Source organism: Bombyx mori, chromosome 23, assembly GCF_030269925.1.
Source record: "Bombyx mori chromosome 23, ASM3026992v2".
NCBI classification, from domain to species: domain Eukaryota; kingdom Metazoa; phylum Arthropoda; class Insecta; order Lepidoptera; family Bombycidae; genus Bombyx; species Bombyx mori.
This window is the reverse complement of record NC_085129.1, coordinates 13,183,284-13,207,944: the sequence shown is the minus strand read 5'-3', so window position 1 is coordinate 13,207,944 and position 24,661 is coordinate 13,183,284. Positions and strand designations below refer to the sequence as shown.

General features: G+C 38.8%; 1 protein-coding gene across 1 annotated transcript in view; it reads right to left on the bottom strand.

Moving 5' to 3' along the window:
• The window catches only part of LOC101744574 (uncharacterized), an 82,369-nt gene that overhangs the window by 35,119 nt on the left and 22,589 nt on the right, over nucleotides 1-24,661 (bottom strand). The window contains exon 2 of the mRNA XM_012694278.4: nucleotides 15,944-16,224. Coding sequence (XP_012549732.1) covers nucleotides 15,944-16,126 — 183 coding nt within the window. The 5' untranslated portion in view covers nucleotides 16,127-16,224. The remainder of the gene's footprint in view (nucleotides 1-15,943; nucleotides 16,225-24,661) is intronic.

Below are 24,661 nucleotides of genomic sequence, written 5' to 3'. Positions count from 1 at the left end.
CATTTAATTTAATTTACATGAATTACTTTTAAGTAATATTAACTAACATTGTTATTATCCAGCCTAATAATAGATGGCGCCAACAACATCATTGCATAACAATTACAATACTTAATTCAATTATTAGTACTGTTAATTATAATATAAATTATTATTAATATTTATGCTTTATTCATATTTAATCATTTATACAGTCATTTGTGTTTTTAAACAATAATATTAACATTAAACATATTCTGAACATTTTCACATCAAAACAGTGTCTGCTAATTATTAAATATGGTAGAATAACAGTTTTGTTGCTAATAATAAATAAATATTAACATATAATAAACTAAACTATATATTATTATTTTAATTATTGCCAACAGTGGCGTTTGCGCCCATATATGCGTCGTCGTCCGGACGCGTAGCGTAATGTGGTAAAGGTAAGTAAGTACCTGAGTAGGCGCCGTCGGTGTTCGGATAATAAATGAAATACGACACCTTGCACACTAATTAAATGTTTATTAAAATTTACACTTAGTCCACACGAAAATACAACACGGTCTATATTATTAAAATTATGAAGAATGGAAGGTTATGAGCACTGAAGAGATTCAGTTTATAAACAGTACACAGAAGACACTTTACACGACAGTACAGTAACGATAGACACAAAGAAAGCGCGTTATCACAAGAGATGCAAAAGCTTCGAAAACAATAAAACAGTATATAATTAGCGAAAGCGACGTGCGTTCGGTACGAGGTAAGTTTCGACTGGGGGCGTGGCTAGCCGCGATCAGCTGCGCAAGAGTATATTTCCCAGCTACCCGCGACATTCCGTTCAAGCGCGCGTGTCCACAGCGCAAACGAACGGGCGACCAGCTGATTGACGCGGTACCCATTCCGATAGAGGCACCCGTCACGTGCGGACGTGCTCATCGTCCACTCGATCGCCCGGTCTTTGTTCGCCCGGCTTTTGTTAGCCCGGCCATTGTTCGCGCGGCCTGTGTTTGTGGTACATCTGCCGACTAAGTGCTCTTTCTGGAAGTTTTTATTTGTTTTGTTTCCTTTTGTTGTTTCTGTGTTCGTGGTACATCTGCCGACAAAGTGGTTTCCTGCAAGTATTTATTTGTTTTGTTTCTTTTCGTAATTTCTGTTTTGTTGTGCTTTTTCTTTGTCCTGTAGTAATCGCGCCGCATTGCCACCTGTGTTCAATAGAACCGCTCAGGTCCGAGAAGTTGGGGCCTCGCCGCAAGGCGAGTGTTTTCAAGACCCGGGGCCGCCCCACCTGGGTACTCAGCGATCATGGACGCTGTATTCGCGGAATTCCTCCGACTTCGCCACCCACAGCTCGCCTCGGAGTTTTTGGCCTTCAAGGCCAATCACACTGCGAGCCCTCTCGAGGACTCCGCCGCGCTCGCTGCTCCTGCGTCGCCTGTACCTGCGTGCAGAGCTTCTGCATTGAGCACCGCAGCCTCTGTCGTGCCTGCCGCTCCCGTGTCGCCTATACTGGCGAGAAAAGCTGCTGCGTCGTCCGCCGTGACCATCGTTTCAGCTGAGCGATCATCCGCGGCCTCCGTCGCGCCCTCTAAAACACCTACACTTGCTCGTAGGTCGCCTGCACCCGCCTCCTCGTGCTCCGACTCTGACTCGGACATGGAGGTCGACCTCGCCCCCGCCTCATCGACGGATGGATTCACCCTGGTACAGAAGGGTAAGAAGCGTGCCGCGGAGTCTCGAGCTCCCGCGGCCGCTAAAATTAGCAAAGCCGTGAACGCGTCGCGCCCCCGCCCTCAGACTCCCGTTGCGCCCCCAGCCCGTGCCACTCCGTCGCCGCGTCCGGTGGCACAAAATAAAACCCAGACCCCTCCCCCGGTTATCCTTCAGGAGAAGGCAGCTTGGGATCGAGTTTGCCTGGCCCTTAAGGCCAAAAATATAAATTTCACGAATGCCCGTAACCTCGCGAACGGCATTCAAATTAAGGTTCAAACACCCGACGACCATAGGGCCCTCTCTTCTTACCTCCGTAAGGAGCGTATAAGTTTCCATACGTATACGCTCCAGGAGGAGCGCGAACTCCGCGTTGTAATACGCGGAATCCCTAAAGAGTTAGATGTAGAGCTCGTAAAAGCCGACCTGTTAGAACAAAGCCTACCAGTGAATTCTGTGCACCGTATGCACACCGGTCGCGGTAGGGAGCCATATAATATGGTTCTAGTCGCTCTCCAGCCTACCCCCGAGGGTAAGAAAATCTTTAACACACAGACCGTCTGTAGGCTCTCTGGTATCGCTGTCGAAGCCCCCCATAAAAAAGGCACTCCTAGCCAGTGCCATAACTGTCAATTGTACGGGCACTCTTCCCGTAACTGTCACGCGCGCCCCCGATGTGTTAAGTGTTTGGGCGATCACGCCACGGCCCTCTGCGCTCGCGACCAAAAAACCGCGACGGAACCGCCTAGCTGCGTCCTGTGTCGAACACAGGGTCACCCTGCGAATTACCGTGGTTGCCCCCGAGCCCCTAAAATAAATCGCCGCGTCGCCCGCCAAAACCGCCTCCGAGCTTCCGGCCCAGACATCAAAGCCTCGGCACCCTCTGCGTCGCAGGCTAAGCCAGCGTTCGTTCCGGCGGCGGTGCCCAGTGTCTCGGCCTGGGCAAAACCGCTGCCGTACACGAACACGGCTACAACTCCCTCCTCCGCGATTCGTCCCGCCCCCGCGACTCGTCCCTCTCCCGCGACTTGCCCTCCGACCGCGTCCGACAATCTCGCTTTAGCGATCGACTTCTTTCAGTCGATCAACTTTGAGCGCGTTAACGCTTTGGGCGACGCCATTCGCGCTGCCTCCACTGCACAACACTTTATCGCCGTTGTGCAGGAATACGCCGACGTATACGCGTCATTAAATACGTACGTCCTCCCCTCACTCCGCCGGTAATCAATGGCGTATATAAGTAGAATAAAGCCCCTATCCGTAACGATAGGATTTTTTAACGCTTACGGTCTCGCAAATCAACGTGATCAGGTTTCTGACTTTTTGCGTGACCACCAAATTGATATCTTCTTAGTGCAGGAGACCCTACTTAAGCCCGCGCGCCGTGACCCTAAAATCGCGAACTATAACATGGTCAGGAACGACAGGCTCTCTGCCCGTGGTGGTGGTACCGTCATTTACTATAGAAGAGCCCTGCATTGCGTCCCGCTCGATCCTCCCGCGCTCGCTAATATCGAAGCATCAGTGTGCCGAATCTCACTGACGGGACACGCGCCGATCGTTATCGCGTCCGTTTATCTTCCACCGGATAAGATCGTTCTAAGCAGTGATATCGAGGCGCTGCTCGGTATGGGGAGCTCTGTCATTCTGGCGGGCGACCTAAATTGTAAACACATCAGGTGGAACTCACACACCACAACCCCGAATGGCAGGCGGCTTGACGCGTTAGTCGATGATCTCGCCTTCGATATCGTCGCTCCGCTAACCCCGACTCACTACCCGCTAAATATCGCGCATCGCCCGGATATACTCGACATAGCGTTATTAAAAAACGTAACTCTGCGCTTACACTCGATCGAAGTAGTTTCAGAGTTAGATTCAGACCACCGTCCCGTCGTTATGAAGCTCGGTCGCGCTCCCGATTCCGTTCCCGTCACGAGGACTGTGGTGGATTGGCACACGCTGGGCATCAGCCTGGCTGAATCTGATCCACCATCGCTCCCGTTTAACCCGGACTCTATCCCGTCTCCTCAGGATACCGCTGAAGCCATAGACATCTTAACGTCACACATCACCTCGACATTAGATAGGTCATCGAAACAAGTTGTAGCGGAGGACTTCCTTCACCGCTTCAAATTGTCCGACGATATTAGGGAACTCCTTAGAGCTAAGAACGCCTCGATACGCGCCTACGACAGGTATCCTACCGCGGAAAATCGTATTCGAATGCGTGCCCTACAACGCGACGTAAAGTCTCGCATCGCCGAAGTCCGAGATGCCAGATGGTCTGATTTCTTAGAAGGACTCGCGCCCTCCCAAAGGTCTTACTACCGCTTAGCTCGTACTCTCAAATCGGATACGGTAGTAACTATGCCCCCCCTCGTAGGCCCCTCAGGCCGACTCGCGGCGTTCGATGATGACGAAAAAGCAAAGCTGCTGGCCGATACATTGCAAACCCAGTGCACGCCCAGCACTCAATCCGTGGACCCTGTTCATGTAGAATTAGTAGACAGTGAGGTAGAACGCAGAGCCTCCTTGCCACCCTCTGATGCGTTACCACCCGTCACCCCGATGGAAGTTAAAGACTTGATCAAAGACCTACGTCCTCGCAAGGCTCCCGGTTCCGACGGTATATCCAACCGCGTTATTAAACTTCTACCCGTCCAACTCATCGTGATGTTGGCATCTATTTTCAATGCCGCTATGGCGAACTGTATCTTTCCCGCGGTGTGGAAAGAAGCGGACGTTATCGGCATACATAAACCCGGTAAACCAAAAAATCATCCGACGAGCTACCGCCCGATTAGCCTCCTCATGTCTCTAGGCAAACTGTATGAGCGTCTGCTCTACAAACGCCTCAGAGACTTCGTCTCATCCAAGGGCATTCTTATCGATGAACAATTCGGATTCCGTACAAATCACTCATGCGTTCAACAGGTGCACCGCCTCACGGAGCACATTCTTGTGGGGCTTAATCGACCAAAACCGTTATACACGGGAGCTCTCTTCTTCGACGTCGCAAAAGCGTTCGACAAAGTCTGGCACAATGGTTTGATTTTCAAACTATTCAACATGGGCGTGCCGGATAGTCTCGTGCTCATCATACGGGACTTCTTGTCGAACCGCTCTTTTCGATATCGAGTCGAGGGAACCCGCTCCTCCCCACGACCTCTCACAGCTGGAGTCCCGCAAGGCTCTGTCCTCTCACCCCTCCTATTTAGCTTATTCGTCAACGATATTCCCCGGTCGCCGCCGACCCATTTAGCTTTATTCGCCGACGACACGACTGTTTACTATTCTAGTAGAAATAAGTCCCTAATCGCGAAGAAGCTTCAGAGCGCAGCCCTAGCCCTAGGACAGTGGTTCCGAAAATGGCGCATAGACATCAACCCAGCGAAAAGTACTGCGGTGCTATTTCAGAGGGGAAGCTCCACACGGATTTCCTCCCGGATTAGGAGGAGGAATCTCACACCCCCGATTACTCTCTTTAGACAACCCATACCCTGGGCCAGGAAGGTCAAGTACCTGGGCGTTACCCTGGATGCATCGATGACATTCCGCCCGCATATAAAATCAGTCCGTGACCGTGCCGCGTTTATTCTCGGTAGACTCTACCCCATGATCTGTAAGCGGAGTAAAATGTCCCTTCGGAACAAGGTGACACTTTACAAAACTTGCATAAGGCCCGTCATGACTTACGCGAGTGTGGTGTTCGCTCACGCGGCCCGCACACACATAGACACCCTCCAATCCCTACAATCCCGCTTTTGCAGGTTAGCTGTCGGGGCTCCGTGGTTCGTGAGGAACGTTGACCTACACGACGACCTGGGCCTCGAATCAATTCGGAAATACATGAAGTCAGCGTCGGAACGATACTTCGATAAGGCTATGCGTCATGATAATCGCCTTATCGTTGCCGCCGCTGACTACTCCCCGAATCCTGATCATGCAGGAGCCAGTCACCGTCGACGCCCTAGACACGTCCTTACGGATCCATCAGATCCAATAACCTTTGCATTAGATGCCTTCAGCTCTAATACTAGGGGCAGGCTTAGGGACCCCGGTAACCGTACTCGTCGAACTCGACAAAGAGGTCGACGTGCAACCTAACCCATGCATCAGCCCGCTGAGTTTCTCGCCGGATCTTCTCAGCGGGTCGCGATTCCGATCCGGTAGTAGATTCATTCGCGAAACAATTGCTCTTGAGTTGTTAGGTCTCCTTCGGAGGCGCTCGGGCAGTTGTTAGCAAATCCCACCCCTCTTGGCTGAGCCTTTGCTCGCCCACCTGTCCTGGTGAAACTGGAAAGGCCTTCGGGCCACCAGTAAACTTTCAATCATAAAAAAAAAAAAAAATGACGCGGTACGATAAATTGTCGTGTGTGTATGTCTGTTTTATATGTAATGTAGTAATAATATATTAATAGATATGTTATATGTGTGAATGTATACTTTGTGTGTATTAATAATTATATGAAATAAATATATTATATAAGTTTTATATTGTTAAGAGTAAATGTGTGTGCATGAAATGTGGGATAAGCCCACATGAGCATTACTATATCGATTGCCTTTTCCATCCGTACTGATGATCATCATCATTTTTCGTTATAATCCTATTGCACTTGAACACTAGTTTAATGAAACTTGTCTTTTGTTCATTAGGAGCTATTTTTTGGCATCGATGTAATTTCTAATTAATATGAATAGTTTTATGTGCCAATCAATATAATTGACGCAATTCTTTTGTAAGAGACGTCATTCAAGGAAACTGCAATTAGTCTGGTCAAAATGATGGAGCATCGGTACTGTGGCCCGACCTAACTTAACATTCCTCAATAATGCTCATTATTAATGAATTAATTTAAAGAACCACGCGTAAGCTCAATCGCATGCTTGTAACAACCAATAATAGACCTATGTTGTTTACTGTAGAGTTGAAGTTCGCCAACTACTTCATCGACTAATAAAGATTAAAATGGACTTTCCCAATCTTAATAGCAGAATATAACAATCTCTGATTAGAATGAATATTGCGGGTAAACTCCAAAATTATCCTACTCCCACCCCTATCTAAAGTGTTGGCTATAAAGCTAGTCCGTATCTGGCAAATGAAAAACAATAATGAGGCAATTTGTCCCGAGGCGACTCGGGTAGGGTTACCGTGGTATAATTAGGATTTAGTTCCTATGAAACCCGAGAGACCGCTTCAAGCTCATCGTAAGAGGATTTTGCATTGGTTTATTTTACTAAGAAAAAAAGTTTCATTTCAAAAGTTTGGATAATAATACGAGATTATCAGATTTATTAGTGAATTTTGTTAAAAAATAAGTGTACAGTCGACAAAATAAAAATGGGGAATCGTTCAACATACTACTACTCACTAGATGACAGTTTTAATAATAAATAATATGTCCTAAATGAAATACAAATTAAACCTGAATTCTGATTAAGTATAAAGTAAATGTAGGTACATAAAAAATGACGGAACAATGATATTGATTTAATTTACGATAATGGAATGCAAATAATTTTTAAGTTCTTAAATTAATAGTAATTCTATACATTTTTGGCATGCAATCAGTCTACAACATTTTTAGATAAAACAACTATATAGAAAGTCAATCTGAGTAAATAGTTATTATTTAAAATTTTGAAATAAATAAACATCACATTCACGTAAAATTTGAATAAATTTTTAAACAAACAGTTCGTATTTTGTACGTCAACTAGGTAACCTAAAAAGACAGATATGAAAAAATCTAATACAAACGATAAATCACAATAACCATGTACTTGTCGATCAAACTGCCACAAAATTGGGGTAACTCAAATAAACGCGCATCGGAGCATATAAAGGTAAACTTCGACAAATCGTGATTCTCGGTAAAGCACCATAAATGCTCACTTATGTGTTTATTTACTTGAATATTTCCTTAGTTGTTTTTACTTTGATGGTTGTGCTTTTATAGAAAAATGTTTACATTTTTTTGTTGCGCTGATGTATGAACGAGTGAGCATACGGCTCGTTGTTGCTTGAGCCCATAGTAGAGGTGAAATTCGAGGTGAAAATCTTAAACGTGTTGTACAAAAGCTCCGCCCTTCTTCCCAACCATTCGTCCCAACTAGAAAGCATTGCTTTGAAGTAGACTTTAGCAGGAGTGTGGTATTTATCCGTGCGAGCCCTCAAAATGCTCTACCACCTGGGAACTATCGGTCACAGTGTCCTGGTTTAAAAGTCAGAGAACATTGCTCAACATTCTCTGGTAAATTCCGTCACCGCCCTTTATGATGTGGAAAGAGATGCTGTGGCACTATTCTATTCTTCTTGAGATTCTAGACATACACTACAAGTCCTGAAATGATTGGTACTAATATAATTGTAAATAGACATGCTTTAACAAAAACCGACTTCAAATAGAAAAAAAAGATATTCCAAAACAAATTAATATACACTAAAAAAAATATCATCGAATTCGGTTGGCGTGATATTGAGTTATTGAGTTATTCATCTATTTGTCGCGCACGTACTTAATGCAAATTTAAGACATATGGTTTTCTCATGGATACCATTATCAAAACTGGACTAAATTGAAATGGGACCACATGGGAATCGTCAGCTTTCTAATAAATAAAAAGAATCATCAAAATCGATTCACCCAGTCAAAAGCTATAAGGTAACAAACATAAAAAAAAGCATACAGTCGAATTGAGAACCTCCTCCATTTTAGAAGTCGGATAATAAATTAGATAAATTAGTTCGACTCACCAAAATGCTGGTTTTAAGCAAAAACAACCAACCAATAGAGCCCACAAAAACTAAAATGAATACAAATTTTTTTTTAAAAGTCAAGTTAATTCAGATATTAGCTGATGATTTTTGCTGGCTATAGGGTGGATTACAAGCACGTACAGGTTGATACCACGATCCTGCCTATTTCTGCCATTTTCTGACTAAAGTTCAGTTCATATATACGATTTTCTTAAGGTCGTTGTTTTTTATAAAAATAATCTAATATAGTTTGAGCCATTCAAGGCCCATACCAAGTAAAACCCTAATATTACCCTTCGAATAACCATGTTGAAGATTCAGGGATCGAACGTTAATTGGATGTCTATTGTATCCTCCAAGCCCTGTAAAGGCGCATTAATTGGACGCAATAATCAATTTTGATCCCGGCCAATTTCTATAAGTTGTATTAATAGCTAAATCTTCTTATGGTCCACATTTCTTTTATACTCTTTGTAGCCCTCATTATAATTAATACACGCATCTAATCTTCTCAGAATCGGTTATTATTTGAAATCATGCTTCCATTATCAGAAATAGATTAATCCAATAACCGTTTGAATAAGTTAGGGAAAGTTGATGAAATGGATAAGCTCTCTTTGAAATTCATACATTGGATTTTCGTAAATGAATAGCCAGATTATATAAGCTTGTTCTTTTTTTAAAAGAGACAATATATTCGGTAATAATCTTAAAAGAAAATTATCAAAATCATTCATACGCCAATAAGACAGTCCGTCACGATTGTGTGTTTTACAGGTGAGTGAAATTTTTGTTAGATAAATTTACTATATTTTTCATTCATTCTGGAGTATTTGATATCATTATAAGTATAATATAATAACCTTATAAATAGTTATATACTATATTATAGGTATTACGATAGGAGTACTTTGAATTTAAAGATGTATTGCTACTTCAGCTATTAGATATTCAAAACTATGGACTGTCCCACTAAAGTTGGAAAACACTCTGCAAAAATACTTTTTCCGCATTTATATTTACAAAAAATCAATATGTGTCTAGTCTATGTTGCCTGTCACTAAAATAGTCGAGCAAATGATGTGTGTTTGAGATTCGCTTGCAATGGAAATCCTATAAGCGATGAGGTCGTTAATAATTCGACGTGCATTCCTAATTGATTGTACTAAATGCGGGCTCGTGAACTATGTCAAAGCGACGTGTATATCGTAATTCTAATCCTCTTACTCATATGATATACAATGTGTGCAAACAACCCACCGTATTGTTACGCGCTGGGTTTCGGGATAAATAAAATTGTACCGAATTACAAGTTAACACTGTATTCGATACTCAGAGCACTTAAAACACTTTAAAATTCTCAATTCGCTTCTTCCGCTTTGCTTCAGGTGATCCGTTCGCTGTTTCGCTTCGAGTAGTTACGATTACTAACTGACTGCGTGTCATATCTACAACGCTTTTACAGTCGAAACGAAATACCTAGAATCGTCGAGAATATTTCACACAAGTCGAGTATTGTGTTTCCGCCATCTGACAATAGATGGCGTTGTACTTCTCGAGCGCTCTAGATGCTACTAGACGACGTTACTCTTACCGGCGTAGCAGTAATAAGCAGTTAACGTTCAAGTAAAAATGAAGATGCCGCCCAGCTAAAAAACTAAGACTATTTAAAACGATATTAGTATTTTTTCTATAACCGTTCAAACCGTAAGGCGGTAGAGATATGTAGGATTGTGAAAATTCAACCAAGCGGCTCTACGATAGGGCATTAAGCTGGAAAAATAGATGCGTGTGATAGATAGTAAGAATAAGGAATTGGAATAAGGAACAGGTTATTGAATTATTTTACCACAGAGAAGCTGTACCAGTCGGAAGTGATGTCTTTTTATAAATCGCAGTCTTGCTAACTAGTATCAGTAGTAGATCTTATGACTCAAAATACTACATATCGTCATAGTCGTAGAATAGTGACGGATCTGACAAATATTAATCTTCACAGGGCAGCCATTTCAAATAATCATGTTAGATTTTTTGTCATAACTTTTTTAATTCAAATTCTGTAATTATGAAAATTGGCATACAAGCAAACAAAAGGATTCGTTGTAAAATAAAATAAAAATAATAACTTAAAATTACACAGTTTTCTAGAAAAATCACATGCTTCATTTTACTTTGGAGTTGACACAGTCACATAGTATTATCCGACATTGTTCCTCGGAAAGTTACTGTTGAAGAAATGACGGAAGTTACTTTACGATCATGTTCTATTAACTTACAGAGTAATATTTTGGCGGATATGTTATTTGTCATATTATATTATTTTAAATTTTAACCGCAGGTAAGTATTATAGGTTGGCAAGTGGTCAGTAAGTAACCAGATTATGATGTCTTAAATAAAACACAAACTAATTGGTCTTACTCTTTTTTAATCAACGTGATATACATTATGCTTAAATTAAGTATTTTTTATCAATAGTATTCTTTTATTACTAAATAGACTAAGCAGACTATAATGTTGACTCTATTTGGATGTGATTACTTATTTTTTGGTAAATTACTACCCCAAAAATTTAAATACTAATCATTATATAGAATTTAATTATAAAGAAAAGAAAAAACATTTATTAAAATTAAAATAAATCTTAAGAATCACAACTTTAGAGATCAAAATAATAACAATAAAATAACTAAAATAATAAAAAAAACCCTACTGCACAATTATTCAGTCGAATTCATTACCAGCATCAGTAACATTACGTCCATGAGTTAAACTTCTGAAAAATTTATGATGTTTCGTGGATATTATTGAGGAATTGCAAAGACTAATAAGATTGTTATATTTATCATTACTGATTGGAATTAGGCCTACATAAGTTTTCTCTAAGGCTGGAGTTCAGACAATTCTTTGTATAAAATTGAACATCCGACCGATGCTGAAGTCACCCAAGTCACCTAAATACAGCCATTTGGACGCTGCTCTATAATGCGACTCTACTGGTACAAATGACTTAACGTGGGTGCAAACCCACATTACCATTTAATCGTCAAGAATCCGATTATGATTTTTATGTTTTCCCTCATGTCTTCTTCAATCAAAGTGCTTCCGTCATTCTTATCCCAAGCTGTCCGAACTAACCTTTCGCTAATCGAATATGTACTTCAAAACATGATTTTACAATCCTCTATTATTGATGACTCTTTTGGCAAAAAATACTTGTTAGTGAATTGACGGTTATGCTTTAAAGCTCTTTGAAGACCCCTTTTCTTTTGCTGTTTTGTAGTATAATTCGCAACATGCAACCATTGTTTCTCACAATCACCTAATTCTCAAAACTTATCAAATGCACCCTGTCTTTCTTCGAGGGCCAACATAGTGTAACATTTATTTTTACACGCGCAAGGCCTACCCATAGTTTTTGAAGGAACAAAAAGACCCTTTTTGGAGGAGTATTATTTCCCAGCATTTTTAAGCGCTTTCTAATAACTTCTTTCCAATCATCGTAATTTCGGACACGTTTTTTACCTCTACATCGAATACGAGGCACTGGAGGACACGACTGGCATGAGGACACAACTGTGTTGATTGAAGAACAGTTGCTATAGTCCGCATCATCATGATGAGTGGAACAAAAAAACCGTTACAGACCTTACCGTGGCTTTTTACTGGTAATGGCAATCGGTTAATCGGTTGTGGGAAAGGTGATAGATCTGATATCAAGGTAGAGGTATTTAAAAGGCTTAAAGCTGCGCTTATATTTAGGGATATGGCATGTTGATTTTGTGACGAGAGTAAACCGAGAGTTTTTTTGATAAAGTGATTTTCTCTAAGACAACAAGTAGAGGATGGTATGTTTAGGTTCCTATTTTCATCTGTAATATATTCGTTTGCTCGGTGTACATCGTCTGCAAAGACATTCTCATAAACGTCGTTCATTTTTGCTATTGCGTGGCGTGCTCCCGGAGATAATGGTGAATGGCATTCTGAAAACATATCAGTATGTAAAAAATATAAATTCTTAATATCACAAGTCAACGTTTACGCCTAAGGTGATTGGTTTTACACCCTTAAGTTGATTCAGAACAAAAAGATTCGGAAGTACAGAAATAAAACAATTTACTTCTTTTTATTTATACAGGTAAAATATGACTCACATAGGATTATTTTTTTATAGAAAAATATATTAAGTATATACAAATAATCATTTTTTTAAGTAGAAGAAAGCTGGATCTGAATTTAGTGCAAAGAACAAAGTGGGATGGTCAGATACGACTATTAGATAAAAAAACATGTTCATTGAATAACGTCGATTGTGATCACCCGTCACTATTATGTCCATAGAAAAATGTACTATAGTTACATATAATTTTAAAATTCAATTTTTTTGTAAATATATTACAAACTTATCAGAATAATGTATAATCCGATAGCCAACATTATTTTTATGTAAAAAAAATTTTTAAATGATTTATAGTTTTCCGTAGAAAACCGAAAGGTAGAACCGATACTATAATCATTTACTTTAGAAAATATGGTTTTAATACAAAAATTAAATAATACCAAATGTTAATACATAATTGATTAACCTACCTGGAGTCCCTGGTATACAGTCCTCCTCATCAGTGCACTCTTCATGAGTAAAATTCGTAATTTGTGCATTTTTGCTTCTTTCTTCCACCAGTTTTAACAAAGCTTTGATCGTCCTGGTTTCATTGTGACACACCTTTTAAGACGGTACGTAAGAAAGCTAGGTACGTAATAATTAACAAACAGGTAAATGAGGTAATCTAGTGTAAATGCTTAAGAAAAATTGAATCTGAAGACAACGCGTGGGCAACTTCGAGGGACAATGTCGGTTGCGTGGATACGTCGGGAGTGGGAGGCCGGGCGCGCGTCGTACAGAGACGATTAAGCACAAGCGTCATTTTACTATGAGCGTCTATCAAATCCGTCATTTTACCGACTGCTTAAATTGAAATCTAAAATACATGTAATTTTTTTTTTAATGTAGCAATAATATTTAGACTATGTAGTATTCAAATATGGTAAAAAGTGGATTTTGGATTTTTTTCAAATCCGACATTATTCTACGATCATGACGATATCTGTATCTTTTTGAAAGATATGTATGATCTATATGCTCACTCACGTTAGATTTTATTTATTTTGGTCATCAAAAATCATGGCAATTGTGTTAAACCCAAAGTTGCAAGTTCTCTTTTTTTGTTTTGGATAGTTATGTTGTGGAAGGTGTTAGCGACTACAAATATCACCTACTCATCCTCAAGGCATGGGACAGTTGTCCACGTAACGACCGTTGGTTTTCTAGTTTGGGTAGCTATTTGTCGGTCATTCCTACTCAACCAATTGTTTCGTTTTTATTCACATTAGGCTATAGAATCCTTAATTGCTTAGGTTGGTGGATGGCCCACCTGATGTTAAGTGGTTACCGGAACCCATAGACATCTAGAGATATGAGTTCTAAGGTCTCAGTATAGTTACAACGGCTGCTCCACCCCTCAAACCGAAAGGCATTACTGCTTCACGGCCGAAATAGGCAGGGCGGTGGTACCTACCCGTGCGGACTCACAAGACGTCTTACTACCAGTAATTACGCAAATTATAATTTTGCGGGTATGATTTTTACTACACGATGTTACGATATTCCTTTAACGTGAAAGTCAATCGTGAACAATTGTTAAGTACGTATTTCATTAGAAAAATTGGTACCCGCCTGCGGGATTCGAACACCGGTGCATCGCAAGATACGAATGCGAATGCGAAACAGGACGTCTTATCTTTTAGGCCACGACGACTTCTATAGACGCTTTTGATAAAATAATTTTAGTATAATTTAAGTAAGCATGTGCTTAGCAATAAAAACTTAACAATGTACTAACAACTTAGTTGGATACATGGTATGGTGCTCTGGGAATTTATATATTCCAAATACATAAATCAAGTCTCCGCAAAGTTTATAGTTTATCATTCAGTGCAGCTGTAAGTCGTGTCTGCGCATAGTATTAGGTGACACAAACATTTTGCAACAACAAACAATAACATTTTGTTGTTTCGTCATGATAAACGCAAACGCTAAGGTACAAATCGTGTTAGGAAAGTGAATATTCTCGTAAGGATCAAAATGTATAGAACATTGGGAGCTATAACTATATTAACAACTAACGACCCGCCCTCGCTTCGCTTCGGAAACATGAAACCAAAAAAATAAAATAAAAAAAAATTAAAAAAAAGTAGCCTATGTTCATCAGGGACAATGTCGGCTTCTAATGGAAAAAGAATTTTTCAAATCGGTCCAGTAGTTTCGGAGCCTATTCGAAACAAACAAACAAACAAACAAATCTTTCCTCTTTATAATATTAGTATAGATTAATTAATGTCTGCTCCTTTGTATTTCAAGTGGTCCAATTATCCTAGTTGTGTGTGTGCGTGTGTGCATGCGCGTGTGTGTGTGTGTGTGTACGCGTGCGTGTGTGTGCGAGTGCGCGCGCGTGTGTATGTGTAAATGTCGACTGTAAAGTGTCGACTGCTATCTTATTGGGATTTTAAGGCCCCTTTGGGATTCCTTGATCTAAATAAAAAAATCGTTGTCAAACAAATTCGATCGGAAAATTTAGAATCCCATAATGTATGATATAACCATGTATAAACATTTATTTTTAAACATTTCGAAAATTCCCCATACAGATTAAGTTAATTCCAATAGTTTCAGCTCAACAGCAATTAATACACGCCGAAATGAGCTTGCGATTTTTCATTTACATTCCATTAAAATTAAATAAATCTCATGAGTAATTTTCGTGGAATGAATTCAGATTTGAGCAATGTGCATTATTATTTACTTTTGTGTATAGGTGTATACTGAATGTGATTACTTTGTAGTTGAAATGGTTTCTAGTTTCTGAAAGACGTCACTACCTGATAATGTTTGCCACCTTGAGACATTAATAAAATGAATGAAAATCTGAATTCTTTTGTAAAATATTTAGGCCTTTATATTATTTTTATGTTATTGACATATGAGCTCTATTTATCTTCGATTCACGTACTTATCTCAAATAGAAAAGTAAGCAAAGACAGTATAGTTAAACACATTGTCTATTCAGCTTGAATTCCTATTGACTTTCTCTTTTTGTTTTTTAGTATATTATTATATTGTCGGTAAGATTAAGTGTTATCCGTTTTTTTTAAGTCCGGAATGAAACAAAAAAAACATATTAAAATAAATGGTATTCGATACACAATTCTGATTACGTTTGAATTTAAATCATTGCTGTTTCCATGTATTCTCTTACAATAATTTCGCTTCAACAAACATTCCCTTTCGAAATAGCTTTGCTTAATTTAAAACAATATGTAATCGTTTCACGTTGTTTCTGCTATCACAATTTTTAGTTTAAAAAAAATGCAATTAACTTTAGACTACAGGCCAATTTAAAATTGAATCAAAATTAAAAACGTACCTGAAAATGCGTCTGGACAACGACAGCTCTGAAGACGATCGAAGCGTCTTGAACCCTCGTCTCCAAAGGTTTCCCGGCAAACTTCGGACACTGACTGTCACAAACTATTGTCCGGCAAAACAACAGAACTAACACTAAGAGATCCCTGTTCGTGATGCCCATCGTTGGGCAAACAAACGCCATTTTGCTTAATACGAAATCACATTATATTTAGCGTCCAACGCACCGCCATTTGTCTTGGTCTTCGCTTCCTTTGACGTTTCCTCGCTTGCATTTTTTATCTGAAACAACGAAAGAAAATATCACTTAACACATAACACATATGGACTCTGCATATGTCGGAGCGACCGACAATATTATCAATATCTTGGCCGCTCATCGTGAGTTCAATTCAGGGATTCGGACGACAAATTATTATGTCCTTGATATTTAGAGTTCACAATTGATGACGACACACAACACAGTTCTTGGGTGTACTATGATCAACTCAAGACTTACAAGACAAGACAAGACAACAACTTACAAGACGTCTTACCATCATATCATCATTCTACTGCCCTCCTCCCAATCACCTAAGGGTTGGTGCAACATGTTTTCTCCTTCCACACTCCTGTATCATATATCAATGTTCTCTATAACTCCTTTATCATATCATAACGTATCACAACAATCTTTTTATGGTGGGAAACTTAGTATCACAACTTTGTTGTGATCTGTAAAATGTTTTGTGTTCTGTGATGGGTACTTGCTAAACGTCTACTAATCTAAGCCAAAAAAATTTGTTTGCTGTTTAAATTACTTTGGTTGGTAAAAATATTTTTACAACCCGCACATCTGGCGGCGTCAGATCATTTATTTGACCATAACTCGTATGGTTAATGCCTCGGAAAATACGCTGAGTCGAAACAAGGGGTGCGCTATCCGTCAATCACATCCCCATAAAATATGTTCATAACTTATTTTATTTTTTTGACATCAGTCATATTTTTTTGCGAATTTCGATTTTGTGAAACTTTTCATTAGAATTTTCATAGAGTTTTGAAGTGAAACTTCTTTAGGTGCGTTGAGAGTTAAATTTTAATTCGCGACAGATTCGTTACGGCGAGAGAGAAAAGATACAATTTAGGAAGAGCGAGAGTGAGAAAATAAACAAAGTGTCTCGCAAACCACTCGACCATGGAGACAGGGAAAGGATAAACCGAACTAGGTCGTTTCTCTTATACACAGCATTCCCTATTACAAGAGAAATCTGATTTAAGGATAAAAAATGAAGAAAACCATAATATTACACACCGCAAAAGAAGTTTCACTTCTTTCACGTGCACCAAGCTTGCACCATTTTTTTAGTATGGTAATACTTAGGTTGTGGATACGTACGGACAGCTGGGCTACCCGGCTCACGTCCGACACGGAGCTAAATACTTACCAGAGTCCATAAACTTAACATCGAACAATACCTGCAGAAATAGCCAATTTGCTGTACCTATCTATGCGGGCTATCAATGTCACTAGTGAATAGAAGCTGTCATCATACATAGAGCACTCAAATCGATTGGGATATATATATATATGTATATAATATATTTTGGAAACTGTTGCTTCTAATCTAATCCTATTAGAGTTTTATCAATATTTGACACGTGGTTTTTGAGCTATTCTTGATAATGCATATTTAATTTTAATTCGTCTTCGACTAAATTGACGATAACCTCATTTGATGTTGTTAAAGTGGGTTCAATTTTTATTAATATATTGTGTTAAAAAAGAATAGATTCTTTGTTTATTTTTGTTTTCAAAGATTGATGTGCCCCATGTCATATGACGCGCAAATCGTAATTCATGCTGCAGCAGATCCGCCGAGAAATCGCAAACAACACAACAACAACAAACTTATTTACTCCGGCTCATACCTACATCATCACACGTGTTCTAGAATTTGTAAGTAGTCATACATTATTAAAATGAAATCTGTTTTTTTTCATAGCGATTCTCCATATAATACTTTCGTTGTCTGTTAAAGTCTTCTATTTATTATTTTATCATATAATATTAAACTAGACAATGTTACGAAATTACTTCAAAAGTAAGAACTAAGGTCGATACGTCTTGTCTTGATGAAGTGTTATTAAATATCTTTTTTCTTTATAATATTGTGAAAGTTTCATGGAAAAATGTTTGTAATATTTTTTTTTGCTTTATGTCGATTCTATTTGTTTTTTATTTTATTAAATTTGAGTTAGTTTATTTTAATTTCATGTTTTAAAAACGTAGCTTAATAACATAATAATAAGAGCCAAACTAGGATTCCCTGTACAATGGGAATGAGAGATTGACAAACATAAATACTAACATATACGGAATGGATGTAATGCTGGTGCAGGCTAGTTCAGAACGTGTAAATAAAATTTGATTAAACTTCTTCCTAGTCGTACACTCTGATGACAGACTGGTCGTGGTCATGCATAAGTTGAATCCTGCGATACCGATGCTCTCGCAATGAAACGCCTTGTGGCACGATGTTTTGCAGAGTGAGAGCAACCATTTATGTTGGAGTGAATCACAGATTTTATGAGGTCGGTCCATCGTTTTGGAGATCGTCCGTGAGATCTTTTCTTTTTTCTTTTTTTAATTAAACAGCAATTAAAATTAAATTTACAAAATTTATGTATTGGCGGAGTTATTGTTATAATAAACTAGAATGGAGATAGATATCAACGATATTGTCTATATCTGTCCAAGATAATTTCCAATTTGTAGACCAGGATAGTTATAATGCATCCGGATTTTTGGCTATCTAATGTTGGACTAGAATTTAACCTCCTCGTTTCTCTGCTTTGGTGTCGAAAAGTAAATAAGGAATTTACTGGATCATACTGCGGTCGCTAACCAGTATTTAACGTTACTATATGTGATGTTGGTACGTATGTTATGCCCTGCTACGAGTAATAATTAAAATTTTTATGCTCGATATTTAATACACCACGTCCTTACGGACCCATCAATAACCCTTTCATTAGACGCCTTTAGCTCTAACACTAGGAGTAGGGACCCCGGTAACCCTACTCGTCGAACTCGGCAAAGAGTTCGACGTGAAACCTAACCTAAATATCAGCCCGCTCGGATCACGATGGGATCTGGGTATTCAATTATTTTGAAAACTTTTCTAAACACATAAAATTCTGAGTTGAGTAATTCTAGGCCAATAAATAAAATTTTGCTGTACATTTGATTCAAGGAGATCGGTATTTCCCTGAAAACCTCATTTTCGTTAAATTTGACTACCTGAATTTCATACCCACTTCATAATTATCATTCTCCTGCCCGTCTCGCAGTCTCCCGGGGTCAGCGCAACATGTTTTCTCCTTCCATACTCCTCTATCATATACCATTTCTTCGCTCACTGCCCTCTTACACATATCGTCTTTCATGCAAGTCAACCATTTTTTCTTAGGTCTACCTCTTCCTCTAATATTTATCTCGAATTTAATACACACGTATCTATTAAAATATTTTCAATCTTATAGAACGGCACAAGGAAGTGAATTAAGTCACGTCTTGTTTCCCTCGCGTGTGCGGTTGCGGGTTCGCTTGAATATTACGTATGCGAATGTAGTACGCGTCAGTTGATAACTGGGTCGCGTCAGAAATTCCAAGAACAGCTTTAATTTGTTAAAAAAGTTGTGATCAAGAGCTATTTTTTTTTGTTCTTCCTTATTCGTTATTGAATTCCTTGTTTTGTAATTTTGTATATGAATTACTATTATGGTATGCACGTTTGTTCGTATCACCCCTTTACCGGACGCGGGATCGGATCGGTGTGTATTTGGATATGATTCTGTTACTTACTACTGTAACAAAATATTCGTGAGTTTAAGTAGGTTACAATTTACTAGATAGATTTAAAAAAAACCTAAAAGATCAAAAAGATCAAAGTGTCCGTTCCTAATAGTCCCAAAGGAACAAATGTTTTCCTAAAAAAATATTTATATCTTATTTGATCTATCGAAGGACCCGCAGTCGTAGTTTCTAACATCTGTTTCCCCTACTCACTGCCACTTCATCCAAATCCTGTAGGTCATATCGATGACTTTTTTGTATTACGAATTTTCTGATACCTGATTGCTGACGTTCGTGTATTGGGATCGGAGGCAAGCCTTCTTTAGATGAGGATTCAAGAGGGCGTGATGATGGAGGGTGTTTTTAGCATTAGAAAGTAGCTCTGATTGAAAAGTTAAGTTGTGGCAGCTACAGTTGGGCATTGGTAGTGCCAAGGGCAGGGGCAGGATAGTCGTTGACTACCGTTAAGAAGCTGCCGTGTAGCTTATTTTAAATGATTATTTTGAATTGTAATGAAAATAATTATATTACATAATGTAATTGGAAATTTAAATACATAAACTATTTGTAATCATGTATTTTTATTCCACGAAAATTGCCTTTAGTTAAACTCTGATTCAATATACGTTTGAAAATTCAATATTCCTCGCATTTCGTTTTAAGCTGTCGTAACCTAGTTTTTAGTGAGAAGAACTGTTTTATTAAAAAATGATGGCTAAGTCTACCTATTCAAGTGGTAAGTATTATTGTTTTAGAAACTTAATATTCTCTAGAAGAACAGGGACTATAACGCCGGTACTGTGAGGTATAATGAATACTCTTTACGAGAGTGCCGACTTTCAGGAAAAGACTGAAAATTTACCGGCAAATGTGGACACTTCAGTCCCGATTCAGCCTCAAACCGGAAACTTGTCGCGCAAGACAGACGAACCTTCTCTCATTGTCTTTATAATAGATATTTCTGTTACAATTCTTTTACGAAGTGCCATCAAAATAGTCGATAAAAAGATATGTATCTTCATAATAGTATGAGACGTATAGTAGCCACTACTTACTAAAACTACTGGTAACAGTCCAATGGTCATGGGACTCTTCGAACTGGTAAAAAAGATAAACATAAGAACTAATCCAAACTACATTAAATTTTTCGCCGGATCTTTTTTTTTATAGCTTGACCCACCTGGTGTTAAGTGGTAATCGGAGCTCACAGATATCTAAATCGTAAATGCCACCACTCATCTCGAGACATGAGTAATAAAATCTCAGTTTTATTAGTACAACGGCTGCCCCACCCTTCACACCAAAACGCATTACTGCCACACTGCAGAAATAGGCAGGCCGGTGGTACCTACCCGTGCGGACTCACAAGACGTCCTACCACCAGTAAATCTTCCCAGTTGAACTTCCCAGGATCTTCCATTCCAGGATTCCGATGCGATTGTAAATGCATTCGAGGAGCAGGAATCCATAAGCTCACAGGTCTTCTTCGGCTGAGCTCTGGCAGCTATTAGCAAATCCTGATTTAACGCGTGCTCGCCCAGTTGCCCTGGTAATAGCAAGCTAGAAAGACTTCTAAGCCACCAGAAATTCCAATCCATCCCAAACAAAATGTGTTCACGGCTGTAATATCTGAACATCTGCTAGATAAGTTCTGTTTTCGGAACAAACCAATTTATATCGGACCGCAATTCCCAAATTTTTGGTTCATAATTGAATAAAAGACCAGCCACTTTTAATTTACCCTAATCGAGGTCTTTTGTTATGCTGTTCACGATTTACAAAACAAAACACTCGAGCTGTTCCAAAACGTTTTGAGAGTTTGGAAAACCGCTTTATATGTAGGTGCTTATTGTTCAAGTTGGAACGTTTGATAATAATTGAAAAACTTATTGAATGGACCTGGGAAGGCTTTACAGCGGAATATTCATGAGACGACTCGCGATATAAATTACGTGAACGCGTTCTGGTGAAACAATGAGGATTGCGTTCGCTCTTGATTGTTATTTTATGACTTCTTCGTCGGCTTTACAATTCTTAATGGGCATAGTTCTTTGGGTTCTAGAAAATTCGTTTCATACTTATTCGAGTATTCTGGAAATCGGTTGCCCTTTATGTATGACTAAAACATTTGAATGCTAAGCTCACTGAGTTTTTCGCCGGATCTTCTCAGTGGGTCGCGATTCCGAGCTGATGCTAGCGAAGCACTGTTCTTTCTAGGACCTGTTTTAGCAAATTTGCCAGGCTGAGAGCCCCGTGAGTTTGTTTAAGCGTGAAACCAGTATAACACCACGAGGCTACGATTATAAGTATGAAATACCAAAAAAAAATTTATACAAAAATCGAATATTATAATATTTGTGGTACCTCTAATTTTATAAACGTTAGTTCCGTGATATTGTCAATTACTTCAGGGTGCATGATTCCATTCAAGTAACGATTTTCCATTCGTTCACGTCAGAAATAGATAAGATTGCGGTACCAACCAGTAAGGTTTAATGGTACATCTAACCGTCTCTTTTTAAAACCTTCTCTTCTAGCTTAAAGGGTACGGCAGCCGTTGTTTAATTGTTGACTTCATACCCCAAGGTGGGTGATGGCATCAACGATGCGATGTATGTGATTTCCAATAACCGCTCCCACCAGATGAACCCTGAGCTCAATCAATCAACGAATTCACTTTTACTTTTTTAATTATTTTAATTCTATAGTGCCAGTAATAATCAGTAAGACATTACGGTTAACAGAAGGGGATGGACATTATACAATAACATTGATATTTTAACTTCATAACTCCACATCAGTCAAGATTATAGGACTCTATTTTCCTACTTGTACTGTGAAGTAAGAAAGTAGAGTCCTATAGTCTTAGTCTTAGTCCTATAGTCCTTATCATCACCGGAAAATTGGAAGGAAAGACGCCTAGGGGGTTTAGGCCCATGCGCTGGTTCAATCAGATTAAGACGACTTTGGACTCCAGCATCAATGTCGCTATCCACTGCGCGGAGGACAGGAAGGAATGGAGGAACATAGTCCTAACAAAAGTGTTCCATAAAGGTCACGATCCTCAACACTGAGGATGCACGGAGGAGGACCGTGAAGTAACTCGGTCAACCTGCGAATAAAAGGTTATCTCTCAAACTTGATAGTGGCCTTATAGTTGTGGTCGATAGTCACGTTTTACCGCTTAATATCAGGTCGACGGTAAGTTCGTTTCATTTTAACAAAAAACACTAACAGCAATTCTTAATCAAAGCTTTGATTCCGTTCTCGATAGGTGGTAAATCTCTCCTTAATACACTAAAAAAAATAGAAAAATATTAATGCCGTATGCCTCCTTAAGTACTTTTTTTATCCTTATTGCGTAGATGGGTGAACGAGCTCACAGACCACCTGGCGTTAAGTGGTTACCGGAGCCTATAGATATTTACAACGTAAATTTACCCTTCAAACCGAAACGCATTACTGTCTCACGGCTGAAATAGGCAGGGTACCCACCGGTGCGGACTCACAAGAGATCCTACAACTAGTAAGTATATATCAATAAGTGTATTTATTTTAAGCTAGTATTATGATACTTAATAATATTTTCAACATAGTTTTCCGTCAGCAGCTTTGTGTGGACTGCGCTTATTTATGTCGCGTGGGCAGAGATCCGTAGGTTGAAAGGTAGCCCGTATTATTCTTTCCCAGTCTGCATAATATTTTCATACCGTGCTTCGTTAAAATCGGCCCAGTGGCTTGGGCGTGAAAACTTAACTTACTTTCGTATTAATGACGTTGTTTTATAAGAAACTAGAAAAGAAAATTTCATGAACCGTAAATGATAATTGCTCTGACACAATCCGATTTTAGTGAAATACAACCAATGCTTTGCCAAAGATACAAACAGACAGAGAAGAAATCAAAAATCACTGGTACTATTAACCTTTTTGAGTTACGTGTTTTCTATTTTCATTGTACAGACACACCAGATGCTGGTTTTATCTATATATTAATACGTGAAACAAAAACTTTGTATCCCTTTTTACGAAAATTGCGCGGACGGAGGAGTATGAAATTTTCCACACTTATAGAGAATATAGAGAAGAAGTGCACAATGCTATTATTTTTTTAAAATAATGCATAAAAGATACATTAAATCAATAAAGAAAACATTACACACACTACATACCATGTATTTGACGCACACACGCATGCATACTATTTATTGTCAAACTTTTGTTCTTGACGTCTGTTGTCATATTGAGAATAGAATATGGTTTGTCTTTGTTAACTATAAAAAATATAGTGTAGTCTTCGCGAAATTTGTCATTATAGAAGTATAAAATAGAATCATAATAGTGTACAAACTTACAATTCCAATTAAATATAGTCGAATTTCGACTACTGCGGGACCTCTAGTTATATTTAAATCATAATTCATGACACGAAATCCGGCTTAATAACTCGAAAACATTGAAGAAATTTTATATATTTAAAGAGGAAGATTACCTTTCTCTCCACCTGTTACGAAACAATATTTGCATAACTCGGATGTCGTACAAGTCTGCGTAATGTTAGGGATTTATTTCAAGGCAACATTTTTGTTTGTATTCCATTTGTTAGGAACATTTGACTCGTAATAACCTAGTAGGTAATCTTTGAATGTTTTCTTCTGATTTCAAAGATAGCTCTGTTCGGAAGAAATTTGTTTTATTTGCAATGAAAAATTGAATAATGGATTTTTATGGATTTCCGATTTTAAACTTTGTCTGACAAATAAACCAGTCGCCGGTTCTATTAAGCATATTATAGTTTTGGATAAAAAAAAGAAAACAAGAATAATTTTTCAAGAGTTTCTTGCCCACTCTTCTCGATGCTGAAAATCAATTTCCAATTGTT